The sequence below is a fragment of the Ranitomeya variabilis genome, chromosome 3 (genome assembly GCF_051348905.1).
Source record: "Ranitomeya variabilis isolate aRanVar5 chromosome 3, aRanVar5.hap1, whole genome shotgun sequence".
NCBI lineage: Eukaryota > Metazoa > Chordata > Amphibia > Anura > Dendrobatidae > Ranitomeya > Ranitomeya variabilis.
In genome coordinates, this window is record NC_135234.1 from 159,458,115 (window position 1) to 159,479,096 (window position 20,982).

General features: G+C 39.4%; 1 protein-coding gene across 4 annotated transcripts in view; it reads right to left on the bottom strand.

Annotated features, from left to right (window-relative positions):
* LOC143815513 (uncharacterized) overlaps positions 1–20,982 on the bottom strand; it is a 781,879-nt gene that overhangs the window by 520,796 nt on the left and 240,101 nt on the right. For all 4 annotated transcript variants that reach the window (XM_077294772.1, XM_077294774.1, XM_077294771.1 and 1 more), the window contains one exon: positions 18,618–18,705. In XM_077294772.1, coding sequence (XP_077150887.1) covers positions 18,618–18,705 — 88 coding nt within the window. The remainder of the gene's footprint in view (positions 1–18,617; positions 18,706–20,982) is intronic.

The following is a 20,982-nucleotide window of genomic DNA, read 5'->3' on the forward strand; positions in this document are numbered from 1 at the left end:
ACTTTCCAAGTGGGATGAAATTGTGAAATAATGCAATTCTGATGTTGCTTTTTCGGGTTTTGATTTTACTGTGTTCATTGTGCAGTAAAAAAAATTACATGGAAACACGATTATTTAGACCAGTGTGTTTACAGCAATAACAAACATGTATTTTTTTTTCTATTTAGATAATGAAAACATATTCTGACTTTTGTAAACAAAAATATTTTGCTTTTCGTTGTCTTTTTCCAAGACCTGTATTTTTATTTTTTATTGATGGACCCCACTGAGTGCTTGGGGTACAATAACAAATATTTTTATTTGTTTTCCTTTCTTTTATATTTATCTGGGGAAAAGGGTGTGATATCAATTTTTTTCTTTTAGAATTTTTTTTTATTTTCTACGTTATTTTTCTTAGTTTCATTAGGGGACTTGAACCTGTATTTGATCGCTTGTGCTATATGCGGCAATACCACAGTAGTGCATGGCTGAGTTTTACAGGGGTACCAAGATTGTAACTATGGGGCCTTCAGCAGGCCACCGGCTGCCATCGTGACACATTGGCACTCCACAATCACATTGCAGGAGACCTATGAGAGCCAATGTGGGCACGAAAAGGCCATCCTTCCATTTAAAAGCCACTGTCAGAGATTGGCAGTAGCATCTAAAATGATTAACATCCACACATTTACCATGTGTAGAGGAAACTCAGCTCCTGAGCCCTGTTCACACTTGCGGACTCCAGCCCAGGATGTTTATTCACATCCTAGTATGGGAAGGAGATAAATGAGTTTCATGGCAGTGTCACACGTGCATCATAGTTTCCTTAATGAAAAGGTATGTGAGAAATTCTGAGTAGTGATGAGCGAGTGTACTCGTTGCTCGGGTTTTCCCGAGTACACTCGGGTGACCTCGAGTATTTGTTATTGCTTGGAGATATAGTTTTCATCGCCTCAGTTGTATGATTTATGGCTTCCAGATAAGCTGAATACATGTGGGAATTCCCTAACAAACCGGCATTCCTCACATGTACTCAGGTATCTGGAAGCCGTAAATCATGCAACTGAGGTGATGAAAACTATATCTCCGAGCAATAACAAATACTCGGAGGTCACCCGAGTGTACTCGGGAAAACCCGAGCAACGAGTACACTCGCTCATCACTAATTCTGAGTAATGGAGGACAGAAGTGATCACCATATTTTGCAGATTAGAAAACGCACCCCAAATTTTGGAGAGGGAAATAGGAAAAAAAGTGTTTTAATAAAATGGTGGTGCGTCTTATAATTCGCTTTTACAATAGCTCACTGGGGGTCCCAGTAGGAAGGGTCGCTGTTGCAGGAAGCTGGCAGTGGAGGAGGTAGGAGTGGGGCAATGCTATGGGTCCCAGGCTAGTAGGAGGGGGTGTTTGGTGGTGCATGGGTTTTGTGAAAGCCCGAAGCCCCCGCACTTTCCATGCTTTTCAGTGCGTGGACTTTGGGAAAATAGCAGCCATTGGCAGTACATGCGCAGATTGAGATCTTGGCATATCATCATACTGGCACAAAATTTATTCTGCAGCAGGACACCGACACGAAACATACAATCGATGTGATTAAGAACAATATGGGATTTCATGATGAGGCAGAAATTTGCACAAGCCTACATCCACAGACGAATTGTGGTTAGTTCTCCAAAATATTTTGAACAACTTCACCTCACTGCCATGTTTCATAAAAAACTGTGCAAGTGTACCATGTAGAATTGCTGCTTTGATGCTGTTTTGAAGGCAAAGCATGCTTATGCTTACACCAAGTATGGATTTGATTAAGAATTCTATTTTAACGATTCCGCCTATTGGTGTGTCTGGAAGCAGTGAGATGCAATTTTTTTTTTTTAAGTCATTCTATCTAGGACAGGGGTGTGCTGAGCAGTCAGTGTGTTGAGTTACATTTCAACCATGCAATCAGGGCCAGAGAATCCTCCAAACAAGCTCATCGTAAACTACGACAAAAGACGGAGATGTAGTCAGGTCATGGGTCCGAGGTCAGAATTCCAGGAAGGTAGTGGATCAAGACAAATGGGCTAGGCAAACATATGGTCAGAGGTAAGGTCAGACAGCAATAGATCAGAAACAGAGCACAGAAATACAAGGCACTCAAACACCACCAACAGCTGAACCGTGACTCAACACACAGACAGCTCAGCATGCCCCTGGTCCTAGATTGGACAGCTGAACTATGCACACTTTGAAAGCATTCTCATAATATATATATATATATATATATATATATATATATATATATATATATATATATATATATATATATATATATACATATATATATATATATATATATATATATATATATATATATATATATATATATATATATATATACACAAACACTCCTTGAACTTCTACAGTTCTTTAAATTAAACAACAGTTTTTCCTGGCACAAACATAACACATAGGAGATTGTCATTTCTGATATATATAGCAATTCTGGTGCACTGCTATGTATTAAACAGGCAATCGGACAATAGCAGCTTCAAATCTGCTAAGGGGACTAATAAAGTAATAGAAAAAAAGTTTTTAAAAATATGAAGAAAAAAAACACAAAAATTCACATCATCTTTCATTTGCCCCATTGAAAATATAACAATAAAAAATTACACATATTTGGCATTGCTGCATTCAGAAATGCCCGATCTAGCAAAAAACTCAGAGCGTAGAATGGTGGTAAAAGAAAATAAAAAATGTTGCAATATGTCACCAACTTGTTCATTCTATGCCCATAAGACTTGGTGCTGTCCTTAAAAATCCTGGGGATCATACAAAATACTAGATGTAGCAGGTTTTGATGTGGGTGTATTCATTTTTGCATCAACTAATTTGAGTAAAACCAAAGATTTTGTAATGAGAGTTACATTATGAAACTTACTTTTCCAGGTTAAAAAAATGTTCTATGAAACCCAATGTTGTTAAAATGTTATAAATTGATCTGGTGTCTGGTGAGATATTGATTAAAATCTTACTTTTCCAAGAAGGTGTACTCATTTATGCTGAGCACTTTCTTTCCCTCTTTCTCTCTCTAGATGTCAATTACGAGTTATAAAAAGATGAAGAACTTGAAAAGCAAGTATATCAGAAGATTTTTAAAACGTTGAATATTAAAAATTAAGAAAAATAAAAAATGCTAGACACAGTGCATAATGACCTGGATGCAATACTTATTTCACTTGAAAAGATACAAATCAGCAGTTTTCATTAATCTACTGCATGCGAGTACAGAATCCTTTGAAATACTGAATTAACAACATTAAAATAAAGCATGCACTATACAGATTACCATTAGGAAGGGAACTGTCAAAACAGAATAGGAAAATAACAGGGACATCAGCAAGCTAGAAGCATTAAACTGGATTTGATGGCACCACATTCATTGTTACAGTGCTGAATGGAGCAGGCAGTCAGATGAGGGTATTCATTAGTTATTGTATTCAGACAATCTAAAGCTACGCTGGGTACACTGAGGATAATAACATGAGTCAGGACCTAGATCATCTACTTCTCTGAGCCTGAAATAATGCCACCTGACCCATAATAAGTGTGGCTAGAATTCACAGGGCTTGGAATAGCACTCACAGCACCCGCCAAGTGTACAAAGAGAATGTTACTCATCTAAACAGGGATTTTAAGAAGTTGTGAAGAAAAAAAATATTTCTAGCTGAACAAATTTTAACTATATAGAACCAGACTAATCACTAAACTAATTCCCCATTAATTTCTGGCTTTTCTTGTATAAACAAAAAGTATTTGGAAACCCTTTATTCATTAATCCTATTTACTATGCCATAAATATTGTTTAAATAAAACATTAAAGAGGAGTTCTGGATTACAATTTCATTTTCATCCTAAATCCTGATCTATTTAATGCCTCAATCTAAACTATTTTCTAATACTCTATCTGCTTTTCTTTTTACAACTTCCTTTTTGATACCGCTTTGGTTTAGAGTTCAAGTGCTGAGACCCTAACGTTAAGTGTCATCAGGGGGCAGATGTTGCGGTCACTGCCGCAGCTGCTGCCCCCACACCGGAAACAAAGCATCATCAGTGACACTCGTTTCAGGGGCTGGGCTAGTCCCTGTGCAATGTGTGCAATGACTCAATGCTCAGATCAGCAGTAACGAGCCAGCAGTAGAGCGTACTATTAGTGTGTATTGTAAGACTAGTGCCCCAACGCAATTGACGTCACTGGTGTCTGGACGCCGAGTATTTGTCTTACAACATACACTGACAGTGCGCTCTCCTGCCAGCTCATTACTACTGATCTCAGCCAGCGAGAGAGCATGATGTCATTGCACACTGTGCAAGGACTAGCCGCCGAAATGAGCACTGATGACACTTCAGGGAGAAGACAGAGGCTTAGACAGTGACCACAGCCTCTACCCTCTGATGACGTGTCCTTTGACTATTCCAGCAATCACTGGAATTCTGAAAAGATGCATCATCAAAAAGTTGTTTTATTAAAAAAAACAGTTAAATACTGTAATTAGAGAAGGATAGGGAACTTTTAATTCAAGTATTTTAGAAAACAGTTTAGATTTTGACAGTCAAGGGAAAAGGGTTTACAATGAAATTTAGGTTGAATTTCGGACCACCTCTTTAATTTACAGGAAAATAATCCACAAATACCTCTTTTTATGAGAGGGCGAGAAATAACCAAAGCTTCACACACTGCTACTAGACCAATCCACATATTTTATGGGCTATTGCAGCTCAACCTCATACAATTTGATTTAGCTGAGATGTGAAGAGTTGTGTTCTGGAGGAAAGAGGCAAGTTTTGACTCCAACCCAAAAGGTACAAAAAACAAACATTAATATTCTTTCTTATTAATGGAGATCATAAGTAGAACATATTCTTCTATTTATTGAGAATTGTCTTTATTGAGCATTTGGAAATGAAGTGTCTAAAGTACCTTTTAAGTAGAAATAGGAAAAAGAAGGACTAAGGTGATGATGAAGAAACAAAAAAGCAGCTTAAACTTGGCATCAGTATAAATGCAAAATCAAGTTCATGCATGCACACTAGAAATATATCATTGTGCCTTAACAGGATATATACAGCGGCTTACAAAAGTATTCACTCACCCTACCTTCACATTTTTTGCGTTTTGCTGCCTCTCAACCTGGAATTTAACAGGTTGGGTTTTTTTGGAGGGTATGCATCAGGATATGTAAAGAACATTATTACAACTGTGAACATTTGGTTTTCTTTTTATTGTGAAGCAAAAAACAAATAGGACAAAATAACTGAAAACTTCAGTGTGCATAACTATTCATCCCCTAAAATCAGTACTCTGTAGAGCCTCCTTTTACAGCTGCAAGTCACTTTGGATAAGTCTCTGATCGTTTACATCTTGCCACTGGTATTTTTGCTTATTCCTCAAGGCAAAACTGCTCCACCTCCTTCAAGTTAGATGGTTTCCTTTGGTGAACAGCAATCTTCAAGTCTGACCACAGATTCTTAATTGGATTAAGATCTGTGCTTTGACTAGGCCACTCCAAAATATTTACATGTTTCCCCTCAAACCACTCGAGTGTTGCTTTGCCAGTATGCTTTGTGTCATTGTCTTGTTGGAAGGTGAACCGCCATCTCAGTCTCAAATCACTGACAGACTAAAAGAGGTTTTGCTCAAGAATATCCTTGCATTTTGCACCATCCATCTTCCCCTTGACTCTGACCATTTTCCCTGCCCCTGCTGCCGAAAAACATCCCCAGAGCATGATCGTGCTGCCACCTCAATGTTTCAATGTGGGGATGGTGTTTTTGGGGTGATTAGCTGTGTTGGTTTGGTGCCAGACATAGCATGTACCTTGGTGGCCAAAAAGTTCAATTTTGGTCTCATCTGACCACAGCACTTTCCTCCATACATTTGGGGAATCTCCCACATATCTTTTGGCAAACTCAAAACAAGCCTTACAATTTTTGTATGTAAGTAAAGGCTTTTTTCTGCCCACTCTTCCATAAAGGTCACCTCTATGGAGTGGAGTGTACGACTGATTGTGGTTGTATGGGCAGACACACCAGTCTCTGTTTGTGAACTCTGCAGTTCCTTCAGGGTTACATTTGGTCTCTGTGGTGCCTCTGTTGCCTGGGCTGAGAGTGTTGGTGGGCGGCCCCCTCATGGTAAGTTTTGTTATTGAACCATGTTCTCTCCATTTGATGATAATGGATTTGATGGTGCTCAGGGAGATCATCAGAGATTGGGATATTATTTTTTTTACAACCCAACCCTGACTTGTACTTCTCAACAACTTTGTCCCTGACTTGTTTGGAGATTTCCTTGGTGTTCATGGTTTTGTTTTGTTAGTGGTGCCTCTTGTGTAATGGTGTTAAAGCCTCTGTGACCTTTCAGAAAAGGTAAAGTGTACACAGTGACAGACCGTGTAACACTTGGATTACACACAGGTGGACTTCCTTTTACTAAGCATGTGACTTATGAAGGTACATAAATGCTTGCACCAGACATTTTCTTGGGCTTCATAGTAAAGGGGTGAATACCTATATATGCAAAAAAACAGATGAATTCCAGCAGAAAAACAGGGATTTTACAAATTCAACATTTATTTGTACATAGTTAAAAAAGTTATCCCATATGGTACACCACAACATATATTTTAAAAATAGCTACTACAACACCATGCACAATATAGCGTTAGACACAGCGTTTACCAACGCATTTTGACATAGGTCTTATTCATGGCATAAGGCAAAGGAAACTAAACTAGTTATTATTGCCTCCCTTGCCTATGCTACCTTTTTCTTTTCTATAATACCTATATATGTGCCAATTTTTAGTTATTTAATCCCATAAATTTAATTTATGCATATATATTTCTCACTTCATTTCACCACCTTAGACTATTTAGTGTTGATTCATCACACACAAATCAGATTGCAATAATATCTTGTAGATTGTGAGCCTTCGCGGGCAGGGTCCTCTCTCCTCCTGTACCAGTTATGACTTGTATTGTTCAAGATTAATGTACTTGTTTTTATTATGTATACCCCTCCTTACATGTAAAGCGCCATGGAATAAATGGCGCTATAACAATAAATAATAATAATAATAATAATAATAATAATATTTAAACACCGGTTGCAATGTAATAAAATAGGTAAAAAGCCAAAGAGGTGAATACTTTCGCAAGCCATTGTAGACATGAGTTCACATCATGGCTGACTTTAGGCTACATTTGTACCTCTAAGAGACACAGCTTAGATCTTTCTGTTTTTTTTCTCGGACAGCACACTGACCCATGAAGTTTCTTGATCCTTACACACATCAGTTTTAAAATTGGATATGTGTTCTTGGTCTGTGAGACTTAGAGCATGTCCTATTCTAATCAGTTTAGGGCGGATCAGACTCAAAGTCTATGGGGATCCGAGCAAACTGGATGACACACAGGAGGCATACTATACTTCAGAATTCGAGCGTGATACATTGTTAAAATTCAATGGATAAAAAATAAGTTCAGTGCAAAACAAACAGATAATCATTATAGGGGTATTCTGACATTCGGAACTTATACCCTAACCTTGGAATAAGGAATAGCTTCACAATCATTGGGAGATGCGAAAATTAGCCGAACATTATGATCAGCTATCTCCAGCACTCCCATTAAGAAACATTGTAGATGAGGTGTGCACAACCAACCAGATTTTTTTGGGAGCCCCTGCCCCTGTCATGCATCAGAAGGAACCAAGGGCCCAGTGCAACTGCATATGGTCTCATGATGGGTCTGAAGATCTCATCCCAGTACCTAATGGCAGCCAGGGTACTTCTGGCTATCACAAGGAGGGCTGTGCAGCCCTCCAAAGAAATGCTACCCTACAACATTACTGACCCACTACCAAACCAGTCATGCTGAAGAATGTTGCAGGAGGCAGAACATTCTCCCCAGCTTCTCCAGACTGTCACCCCTGTCACATGTGCTCAATGTGAACCTGTTCTCATCCGTGAAGAGAACAGGGTGCCAATGTCAAAAGAAGAGGTAGCAGTCCTGTTGCTGAATTGTTGCCCTCCTACAGCTCCCTCCACATTTCCTGGTGTATAGGCCTGTCTCCTGGTACAGTATCTGCTCCATGCTCTGGACACTGTGCCGACAGGCTCAGCTACCCTTCTTGCCACAGCTCGCATAAGCTGCACTACCTGGGCAACTTTGGTGGGCTGTAGACACAGACTTAGGGTATGTGCACACGTCAGGATTTCTTGCAGAAATTTCCTGAAGAAAACCGGAAATTTTCTGCAAGAAATCCGCATTTTTTTTTTTGCGTTTTTTTCCCGTTTTTTCGCGGTTTTTTTAGCATTTTGCAAGCGTAATTAGCTTGCAGAATGCTAAAGTTTTCCAAGTGATCTGTAGCATCGCTTGGAAAACTGACTGACAGGTTGGTCACACTTGTCAAACATAGTGTTTGACAAGTGTGACCAACTTTTAACTATAGATGCTGCTTATGCAGCATCTATAGTAAAAGATAGAATGTTTAAAAATAATAAAAAAAATTAAAAAAATGGTTATACTCACCCTCTGCAGACAGCCGATATCCTCAGCGGCGTCCGTTCCTATAGATGGTGTGGTTCAGGACCTTCGATGACATCGCGGTCACGTGAGCGGTCACATGACCGGTCTCGCGACCAATTACAAGACAGCGACGTCATCGCAGGTCCTTCACCACACCATCTATAGGAACCGAAGCGGCAGCATGCAGCGGTGGGAGGCGGGAACACTCCGGGGGCCATCGAAGGTGAGTATGAGACTATTTTTTATTTTAATTCTTTTTTTTGACCAATTATATGGTGCCCAGTCCGTGGAGGAGAGTCTCCTCTCCTCCACCCTGGGTACCAACCGCACATAATCTGCTTACCTCCCGCATGGTGGGCACAGCCACATGCGGAAAGTAAGTAGATCAATGCATTCCTAGGTGTGCGGAATCCCCGCAATTCCGCAAATTTAATGAACATGTTGCTTTTTTTTTCCGCAATGCGATTTTTTTGCGGAAAAAAATGCAGCATGTGCACAAAATATGCGGAATACACTGTAAATAATGGGAGGCATATGTAAGCGTTTTTTCACGTTTTTTTCGCGTTTTTATAGCGAAAAAACGCGAAAAAACCGCGAACAATACTGAACGTGTGCACATGGCCGTAAGCTACTGTACCTCTTGGGGTGAGAGCAATGACAAAATGCAAAAGTGACCAAAACAACAGCCAAAAAGGATGAGAATAGATAAATGATCTGTGGTCACCACCTGCAGAGCTACTCCTTTACAGGGGTTATCTAGCTAATTGTCATTCTACCTGTTGTCTGTTCCATTTGCACAACAGCAGGAGAAATTGATTGACAATCAGGGTATGTGCACACGTCAGGATTTCTTGCAGAAATTTCCTGAAGAAAACCAGACATTTTCTGCAAGAAATCCGCATTTTTTTTTTGCGTTTTTTTCCCTTTTTTTTTGCGCTTTTTTTAGCATTTTGCAAGCGAAATTAGCGTGCAGAATGCTAAAGAAAACTGACTGACATGTTGGTCACACTTGTCAAACATACTGTTTGACAAGTGTGACCAACTTTTTACTATAGATGCAGCCTATGCAGCATCAATAATAAAAAAATATCATGTTAAAAATAATAAAAAAATTAAAAAAATGGTTATACTCACCCTCTGCAGACAGCCGATCTCCTCAACGGCATCCGTTCCAATAGATGGTGTGTGCAGGACCTTCGATGACGTTGCGGTCACGTGACCGCGACGTCATCGCAGGTCCTTCACAGACAACATCTATAGGAACGGAAGAGAGAGCATGCACCGCTGAGAGGCGGGAAGACTCCGGGGGCCATCGAAGGGGAGTATATCACTATTTTTTATTTTAATTCTTTTTTTTTTTACCAATTATATGGTGCCCAGTCCGTGGAGGAGAGTCTCCTCTCCTCCACCTTGGGTACCAACCGCACATGATCCGCTTATTTCCCGTATGGTGGGCACAGCCCCATGCGGGAAGTAAGCAGATCAATGCATTCCTAGGTGTGCGGAATCCCCGCGATTCTGCAAATTTAATGAATATGTTGCTTTTTTTTCCGCGATGCAATTTTTTTGCGGAAAAAAATGCAACATTTGCACAAGAATTGCGAAATACACTTAAAATAATGGGAGGCATATGTAAGCATTTTTTTCGCGTTTTTATCACGTTTTTATAGCGAAAAAAACTGAACATGTGCACATGGCCTCAGTGTTGCTACATGTTGATTTCACAGAAGTTTGATTGACTAGGAGTTACTTTGTGTTGTTTAAGTGTTCCCTTTATTTTTTTGAACAGTGTATATATAAAACTGTTTTATTACATATGTCAATTAGTAGGTTTACAGTCATTGTTTAATGCTGCCGGTTGCTGACATCCAATTTCAGGTACAATACAGAATGGATCAATTGTGGAACCAGTGGTACCAGGATCCATTTTCCCCCACAAGTCCAGGTTGAATGTTTCTAATCCTACTGCATGGCGTAAATGTGCAACCATGGTCTGCAGCATCTCTAGACTTGACTCTAAGTGAGCACTACTGCAAATTTATTGGCTGGTAATTGAAAAAGGAGCTGCCAGCAGTGGATCTTGATGAGTTGAGTGCCCAAGTGCAGAACATTCCTCAGACAACCATTAATAACCTCCTTGGTAGTATGCCAAGGTGTGTAAGTGCATGTATTTCTGCATGTTGCCCTATACACACACACTCAGTACTTAATAAACAACATTGGTTGGGGGGATACCAGCATGGAAGCCTTGATAGGTGTGGAGGGATAACCAGCAGAGATGAATATCTTCTTTTTCTTTTTAAAGAAAAAAATGCTGTTGGTCTGCAAGGCAATTGGCAGCAAAATATGCCAGTGCGGACCTACCTGCGGAAACTAGTGAATAGTCATACATATTGACACACTGTAGATTGTCAAAAACTGTGAATTAGCACAAAATGGAAAACATATTCTACATTGTTTTATTAACTCTATTGAATCTTTTAAACGGCAATATATAATTGATGCCTCTTCACGTTTCTTATTTTTTTTGCAATGAATAACGTTCCTGCTTAAATTAACAAGCTTATCTGACAGTACCTATGCCTCCTGGACGCAGAATAACAGCAATTTCCCAGCTACAAGCAGCAGCCCCTCCTTCCCATAATAGAGCTATAGCCCATATATCTGCAAATAAATAAATAATGCTGTAATTAACACTGTTACAACTTGTTCATCCTCAGAGATTAACTCTATTAGCTGCTTCAATTGTGCATGACATATAACTGACATTACTGAAAGGCTTCCTGTCTAAGAGGACACAATCCAAAGTGACACTTCTTGCCATTCCTCATTATGCTGCTCCTGGTCACAGGACTGCAGAAGTGCTATTTCCCTGAGGTCTTTATATGTCTAATTGCTCTAGCAAGGATTAGTTGTTTGTGCTCTAAAGAGACAGTGATACATTCTGTAACACAGCCACCGTGCGGTGATCCTGGGATCAACGGGAAGATAATTCTTTTGATTAGCTGGGCAGTTATAGGCGGATGATATCATGACATCTGACAGATGAGAAAAGTCAACTGTCCCGAAAGTTTTGTTCACCTTACACAGACGATATTCACACAATGCAGAAAAATAACATAATTTAAATAAACTTAAAAAATGTAAAAGTGGAGATTGTGCCTGTATCAACCACCTATGAAGCCACATTTTTGGGGGCCAAGAAGCACATTACAATTTGTTCACCTTTCAAATTCCTTGTTGGAAACTGAAATAAATGTATCATCTGTATATTTTTACTCAGTAAAGTTACAGTCTGCCAAAATGTCAAAATTTGTCAATGGCAAAGTAGGCATTTACTTCAATTGCAATTCAAGTCTGGTTAGAACAGTAAAATTTCTTGCAAATAATCATCTAGCAAATAATGGTACAGCTTGCATTGGGCTCCCTTGTATGGAGCAGGCTTAGGATCTGATTCTACACCATACAAGTCAGAAGCTGGATGTACCATACTGCTGGCATCTGCCAACAATGTCAGCGACCAAAGCTAGCTCCAGTCTCTGCTTTTTAACCCATTCATTACTGTCAACAGGAAATAAACATCAACACTTCCTGGGCTTTAAGAAACGCTGACATTTCTCAACAGTCAGTGGTCTTACAGCTCGAGACTCCCAGAATCATGCAAGCGCTGGGATTCCATTGCAGCATGATAGATCTGTCCAGCGACATGGCTCAGGTCCCAAAGAAGTTAACTCTTTGTTATCTTCTAGATGCAGCGATCAATAGCAATCACAAAATTTTGAACTTTGTTAGAGGAAGTGGGATTCTTCTCTCACCCCTCCGACGTGATCACAGGGGAGACGAGGGTTGCCACGGGTCTGTCAACTCTGGTTTCCTTTTAGACTCTAAAGGGTCTAACAGGTGTTCTGCTGTTGTAAAACTGACATACTATGTATTGCAATGCATGAGACCAGTGATCAGAAAAGTAAAAGTTGAAGTCCCATACAGGGACTAAGTAAACCAGTAATAATTAATTAATTAAACCAATAAATATATATATTTATGTAAAAACAACAAAAAAGTACACATACAAGGTATCACCACTTCCAGAATAGACCGGTCTATAAAACTGTCGCAATAGTTAATTATCAGTGAATGCTGTTAAAAAAGGAAAGAAAAAAAGTAGCTAAAAACTATGCTATGTCATCATACGGTCAGAAAAAAAGTGGAATAAAACGTGATCAAAAAGATAAATGCAAATGAAAATGGTATAGTTGAAAATGTCATCTGTCCTGCAAAAAAACAAGCCACCATAGAGGTCAGACAGTGGAGAAATAGAGTTATACCTCTCAGAATATAGTGACACAAAAACAAATTATTTTTTCTATAAAATAGTTTTTATTGTGTAAAGGTTACAAAACATAACAAAAAATATATAAATGTGGTATCACTTTAATCGTACTGACCTGAAAAATAAAGCTACCTAATCAATTTTACCACACACTGAACAACATAAAAATAAAAAAAAATCCCGAATTGCTGGTTTCTGTTCATTATGCCTCCCGACAATTAGAATAGAGAGAGATAAAAAAAAATATCTGCCCGAAAATTATGCCAATAAAAATGGCAACTCATCCTATAAAAACAAGCCATTACATGATTCTTGGCAGAAATATAGAAAAATTATAGACCTCAAAATATGACGATGCAAAAACTTTTTTTGCATAAAAATATTTTTTAGGGTGTGATAGTAGTCAAACATTAAAAAAATACAAATTTGGTATCCTTGTAATCGCACCAATCTAAAGAATAAAGTTGTCTAATCAATTATACTGGACATTGATTGGTGTAAAAAAATAAATAAAAACAATTCTTGAACTGTTGCTTTGTTCATTATGACTCCTAAAGATCGCAGTAAGGCTCAGCGCACATTTATCATGCGCTGTGCGCTGAGTGCTTACACTGGAGTTTCCGTATAAACCTTTGAAATACGTGATTCAGACTGAAACCTTGGTGGCAGATTTCTTGCAATCAGGCAGATGGAGTCACTTTGGACTTAAGGCCCCGTCACACTTAGCGACGCTGCAGCGATACAGACAACGATGTGTGGTCGCTGGGGAGCTGTCACACAGACAGCTCTCCAGCGACCAACGATGCCGAGGTCCCCGGGTAACCAGGGTAAACATCGGGTTGCTAAGCGCAGGGCCGCGCTTAGTAACCCGATGTTTACCCTGGTTACCAGTGTAAAATGTAAAAAAAAAAACACTACATACTCACCTTCGCGTCCCCCGGCGTCCGCTTCCTGCACTGACTGAGCGCCGGCCCTAACAGCAGAGCGGTGATGTCACCGCTGTGCTGTGCTTTCACTTTACGGCCGGCAGTCAGTCAGTGCGGGAAGCAGACGGCGAGGGACCTGACGGACACCGGAATGTGAGTATGTAGTGTTTGTTTTTTTTTACATTTACGATGGTAACCAGGGTAAACATCGGGTTACTAAGCGCGGCCCTGCGCTTAGTAACCCGATGTTTACCCTGGTTACCAGTGAAGACATCGCTGAATCCGTGTCACACACACCGATTCAGCGATGTCAGCGGGACCTCAGCGATCAAAAAAAGGTCCAGGCCATTCCGACACGACCAGCAATCTCACAGCAGGGGCCTGGTCGCTGCTACGTGTCAAACATAGCGAGATCGCTACTGAGGTCGCTGTTGCATCACAAAACTTGTGACTCAGCAGCGATCTCGCTAGCGACCTCGCTTAGTGTGACGGGGGCTTTAGTCTGACCTAACGATACAGCATGCATAAAAGCTGGGTCAGCCACAGTTTTGTGCACTTCTGAAAAGACTGACACCGCTGAACAGAGGCCAGACGAAGGCCAGAGCAACTGCTGCCTTATTACAGTGAATGGATCACTCAGGGATTTCATTTGAATCATGTCATTCAGATATTTAGATGGAAATCCCAATGTAAGTGTTCAGCGTAAAGTGCAGGACAAAATGTTCCCATCATCTGTCAAAAGATGAATCGAGGGTTCCACATTACTGGTAGTACAAAGGCTCTGAAAAAGCGCTCTGAACCCCAGTGTGCCAATGCCACATTTAGCGTCCACATGTTTGGTGTTTCTGTAGCAATGAGGAAAAAAACGAGCTGGGCTTCGTGTATGGGCACTACAACGTACTAGGCACTACAATCCCAGATTTGCATTTTCACTAAGCAACATCCATTGCTGCTTGTTTCTGGAAAAACACCCATGGACTCAAAATCATCACTACACCTGTAGATAAATTCCCAGTTGGGTGCAAGATTGGGTCACTGGAGGGAGATATTTTCTGGCACTTAGGAGCTCTACATATTGACCAGAGTCAAAGAAAAAACGATGTGCACTCACCGGTCCCATTAAAATGCTTTCCTTTATTTGGACATAAGAGCGGTTACAGACGAGGAGAAAATGTGCAGAAAAAAGGACAACAGCTGTAGAAGCGCATTTGCGATTGTGATAATTTTTAAATGATCTACAATAAAATTCGCTCTTTATGTGATACCTGGAGCTGGACTTTCTCTCTATTTCTCCTTTTACCCTTGTGAAAATGCAAAATGTGTGGCTAAAGTAACATTTTTCTGGGAAAAAGTAATATTTTCATTTTTTTCCCTTCCAAAATGCATTATTGTCTGTGAAGCACATGAAGGGTTAATAACATTTTTGAATGTGGTTTTGAGCACTTTGAGGGGTGCAGTTTTAAAATTTTGTCACTTTTGGGTATTTTCTGTCATACAGCCCCTCAAAGTCATTAGAAATGTGATGTGGTCTCTAAAAAATGAGTTTTAATTTTGTTGGAAAATTGAGAAATTACTGATAAACCTTTAACCATTCTAACTTCCTAACAAAAAAATGTTTCAATGATGATGCTGATTTAAAGTAGACATGTGGGAAATGTATTTTTATTAACAATTTTGTGTGATATAACGATCAGGTTTAAGAGTGTAAAAATTAACAGTTTGAAAATTGCAACATTTTCTAAATTTTTGCCAAAATTCTGATACTTTTCCAAATAAACGCAAAAGATATCAACCTAAACTTACCACCAACACGAAGTACAATATGTCACAAAAAAACAATCTCAGAATCACTGAGAGAGTGAAGCGTTCCAGAGATGTTACCGAATAAAGTGACAATGGTTGTAGCTGAAAAAATTGGCCTTGTCATGAAGGTGAAAATAAGCTCTGGCGCGAAAGGGTTAAACCCAAGGATAAAAAATCAACGATCCTAACCACTGAGCTATCAATAAACTCAAACAGAAGAAGACCCCTGTGAAAGAACAATATATTGGCTCTTTGAAGTCCAATAGCTCATCAATTTCATCTGTTTTGGAGATAGAAATGGTACACCTTACCTCTCGTGCCCCTGTTTGGATGCAGGTTAGGCTTCTCTAACTTACTGTGTTTTTTGAGGATCGTTATTGCGGGCCTTTTTTGCGGCCCGTATCGCAGCAATTTTCACAGTCTGCCACAATAACAGACAGCAAAAAATTTGTGGATCACCATTTTTCAGGTTTCCAATACTATGGAAACAGTATTTAAAAAAAAAAACGGCGTTCTGCAAAACCGGAAGTCATGGTGCACCACAAAAACAAGCTTCCGTTGTTTTTGCGGCCCCATTGATTTTCAATGGGGGCTGTGTCCGTAATCCGTGAAAAATCAAGCAGGCTCGCAATTTTTTCACGGCCATAAATACGGCACTCCGTGGAATTATTGCGGCCCGTTTTTGCGGTCCCATAGAAATCTATTGGGTGCGCAAAAATGGGACGCAAAACCATGGAAAGTGTAAAAGAAGCCTTAAACTAACATCATGTCCACCTCCGCACTTAGCCACTATGTTGCCAATAACGAGTAAGAAGTGTTTTCACAAGACGTAAAGACTAGCAGTAACAAATTTGCCTCATGAGTCAAATTCCCACAAAGGCCACATTTTCTACCATAAAGAAACATAACCTCACATCGAAACAAATACACCCATACATAGGTGTTTCATCCAGCTACACAACCTATCGAGAAGGACAGTAATTACTAATTTGGTAATATCTGCATGCTCACTTTCCACAATTCTACTTTAGTAGAGGACAGCACTGGATAACAAGCTTTATCGGTATCAGTGGGTGTGACTTCAATGTGATAATGGGCTGTAAGTCCAAACTGCTATCATATGTGATAAGTGGTGCCATTAGTATTGCAGCAAATATAATAACCGTTGAGTTGACACAGACCTGAAACTCTACCACAGCAGCAATGACATGCAGTGAAATCCTGATGACAGATTCCGTTAATGATCAGGAAAAGTTTCCGTCATGCTATTCATAGCTGGACAATTCTCTCTTCCCCTAACCAGCATTGTATGATCAGGACAGGAAGGGAACATGAACACAATGTGCACATAACATTCAGCTTTCTAACAGGACACATCAATGAAGGGTGAAAGGTAAGTGGGCTAAAAAAAAAAGGTTTTCTTTACAGAGAGAAAAAAAGCATCATAATTTAACACTAATATCTTCACTACCAACAAAAATAATACATCATATTTCAAGTTACTCATTAAAATATTATAGCACAGCACGTCTATGGATTGTGCCTGCATTTCGGAGACCTAGGCCCCACTTCATCAAGATCGTCATGAACAACGTCGGTCTTGATGAGGGAGTGTGTTGGAGTCAGACGCGTGGTGGCGTGGCATGAGGAGTAAGATTTCTGACATAAGGAACAGCTCATCTATTTCAGGCCACGCACCCGTCCTGCCCCAGCTCTGTTCATTTGGCAGAGCTCAGTGAAACTGGAGTGAAAACACTAAAAGTTAGAAACATTTTGCTTCACTAAAATTTTGCAACTTTTCAAAGCGATTTATGACAGAAATGTGGAGTATTCTCCTTGATGAAACGGGGCCCTCCTCTCCTTATGTGCATTTATGGTTATAGAAAGTTTATTTTGCACACAAAATAAAGTAAAGGAAAAACTCTTGTATCTGTGACGTTAAAAGAAAACGTCAACTGATATTCGCTCTTTATGTTATTTTGTAATTCACTTGTACCTTTTGAAATACATTTCTATGCATTTGCACATGCTGGTCATGTTTATAATGGAAAAAAATAAATATGATCAGAAACGAGAGATTTCTGTAATCAAGATATAAAACCGAAGTTTTATTAAGTAATATGCTGAAAAGAGCTATGCCTGGTTTGGGGAGCAATCATAGGATTGTGACCAAACAAAATAAGTGCACAAAGTATACTGTGTATATACACACAATAAAGTCCTTAGGAGTACCCGTGCAAGAATTAAAAGCCTCGCTTTTACCTGTCTGTCCAGATGACATAAAGCCATCCAAAAGAAGGTCAACAGGAGCCTGAATATGTGACAACTGGCCCTAGTATACCTTGTCATGCCTCATGTGGTTGCTCCTGCCCTGACAAGGGCACTACCCAAGTGTGGTACTACAGCTGAGGTGGCCCCAAAAAGATCCCTTTCTGGGCATATGTTTTTAATATGCCACATTTGTGGTCTTGGTTCTTCTAGAAGAAACGATGTGAAACGCGAGTCGGGGTGAAGGTACACAACAGTTGGGACTCCCTGTGTTTTGATGGTTTCATCATTGGGTAACTGTACCATTACATTTATACAAAAACTCAATTGCTCAGGTTGTTTTGAGACTCTGGGTTCCGGCAGGGGTTACATAGGTGGAGTATAGTTATTCTACGGACAGACACAGGGTCTGTAATGATTTTACCTATGCTATTGATACTATGCCATGCACCTATTTGATCACTTTATATCATATGCCAGGCATACTTTGTGTCCCCTTCTGTGAGTCTTTCATTGTTATGTATACTTTTTAATCTATGTATTTTAAGATTTGATCAATACATTTATTGGATTTTATATCTATTCATGGTTTTCTTCTTTGTCCAGGTAAGATGATTATTCCTTGGGAAATAGGTTGTTCTCTATTTTACTGAAGTGCCATTATTTATGATTGACATGTATATGAACATTTTTGGTAATTTATTCGCATAGTAATGTTAAGATAAAAGATAGGTTACTCACAGTTGATATTGGTCTGTTCTCATCTCTTTTACTACATTCAGATATAGGTTCAGTGTAATGGAGCTGACCCAGGCTAGAGCACACCAATCTGTAAAGTAAGGAAGTCAAATTTATACAAGTCATTTTTTATTTCACTTTTGTATAGTTTCCAATTTTAGGTATGGTATATACCCTTGACTTGAATTTAATAGATGCCCACTGTCCACAATCAGCACAATCTAGGCTCTCCAACATTTTCAAAGAGTCATGTCAGCCAGGTTTGGACTGGGCCACAGGGAAACACTACATGAGCAGTGTTTCGCTCAATACACTTTATGAAACATATAGAAACAAAGGCAGTATCTCATTATTCATTTAATAAACTAACTGTATATTATTATTTAGAAGCAGAAAAATTTGTGAAGAAGATTCAGATAATATTACATGTTGCTGAATGGTGGGCCCCTAGAATTAATGTCACTGGTGGGCTCTTGGCCTCCCTGTCCAACAATGATAACAGTAACCTACTGCAGAGCTTGAGATCAGTGAACTGACATTTGCAAAACTTAGAGCTTAAACTAAATCCAACATATCAAACATCTTGCAGCTGTTATCATATGTAGTAAATTACAAAATTTATACTCCTTTTTAGTTAAAAATCCCATGTTAAGTCCTTTGTTGGTAAGGATTTTCATTTCCCCAATGAATCTCTCAGTGGGATCGGCCTTTATTTTGTTATATGTACATGTATCACTTAAAAGACATAAAGCCTTTTTACGATATTGGTCCTGATCTAAGATTACAATCCCACCCCCCTTATTATTGCCCCTACAGTGCAAAAAAAACTTTAAAAAAAATCTTCCTCATCTTTTCAGAATAATTTCTTAGGTTTTTTCCAGAACGCAAATGCAGTATGTGCCAACAGACACATACGAAAAAACAAATAGCAATTAGTAAAGGAGATAGAGAAATTTTGATTTGGGAGTTTATTACGTGTACCACCCCAGGTGTTATATACACAATCAAATGCCCCTACGAGTAATTATATGTAGGGTGTACTAAACGCTCGTTAAAAGTTAGAATTAACGAACATATCAGCAATATAAAGAAAAAATGTTTGGGTCATCCTTTATCTAAATATTTTTGGAACATCATGCAGGTTCTGTGTACAATATGGCGATAATGGGTATAGAAATTGTTAAACAACATGTCCGAGGAGGGAATTATATTAAATTAATGTCACGAGCAGAAAGCAGATGGATTTTTACATTAGACACCTTAATCCCTAAGGGGCTGAATAGCAAAGTCGAACTCTGGTTTTTATTAACCTCCACCAATTTAACACCAAAGAAGCTAAATAAGGTCCCCCCACCGCTAGTAGAACCATTCCTGAAGAAGGAAACTGCAGTTTCCGAAACGCGTTGGAGGGAAAATTGGTCCACTGCATGCCTCGTACCAGCTAGTTACGCATACTTCACGTGCATACTGACTTCACACAGGTCCTGCGCGAACAGCCATAGCCAGAATGCAGGTCTTGAACAGAGTGGCCGCACCACCGCCGACTGTCGGCGCAGGCGTACGGAGCAGCTGTCACTGGCCAGGACAGCACTCCTATATCTCAATCTACGCACTTAAACTGCTATTTCATCTTTCGATCATCGCTCTATCAAGTTCACCATTGGGTCATACCTGCCGAAAGAACGGTAATCCACTTCCTGTTTATTAGAATACTTTCTTTGGAAACAACTACTATTAACTCCTGTTATCGCAGGATACGGTACTCCCTGGCAATACTTGTGTGACCTATATGTGGATTCCTTATGATGACTATATAAAGCTTATGACACATTTGGGTCATCTACCTAAGTGGGAACCAACTTTGTGAGGTTCTCTGTATGATTGCTACTAACCTTGGGACACCTTTTTATACATTTTTTTTTTAAATGTGTGGACTGTGGACCACATGTACCGGATATACATGTGATATGCAACATTGAGTGTCTGGGCTACTATTTATTACACTAGTCTTGGTGTGTATTTTTGCACTTTACTTTGCGTATATCTAATAGCTTATCCTACCCCATTAAGACAAGTGGTCCAAAGCGCGAATATATTTAATACGTGATTACTCTTGACTGACAAATTGTGTGGTTATTGTCTCATTTGCTACTAGATCCTTGCTTACACCAGCGCCACTAAAATCGACTGCCTCTTTGTTAATAAATAACATTTCCCACATGTCTGCTTTACATCAGCAACATTTCTGAAACCAAGTTTTTTCTTGTTAGGAAGTTAGAAGGGTTAAAAGTTGACCAGCAATTTCTAATTCTTACAGCTAAATTTACAAAACCATTTTTTCTAGGGACCACATCACATTTTGGGGAAA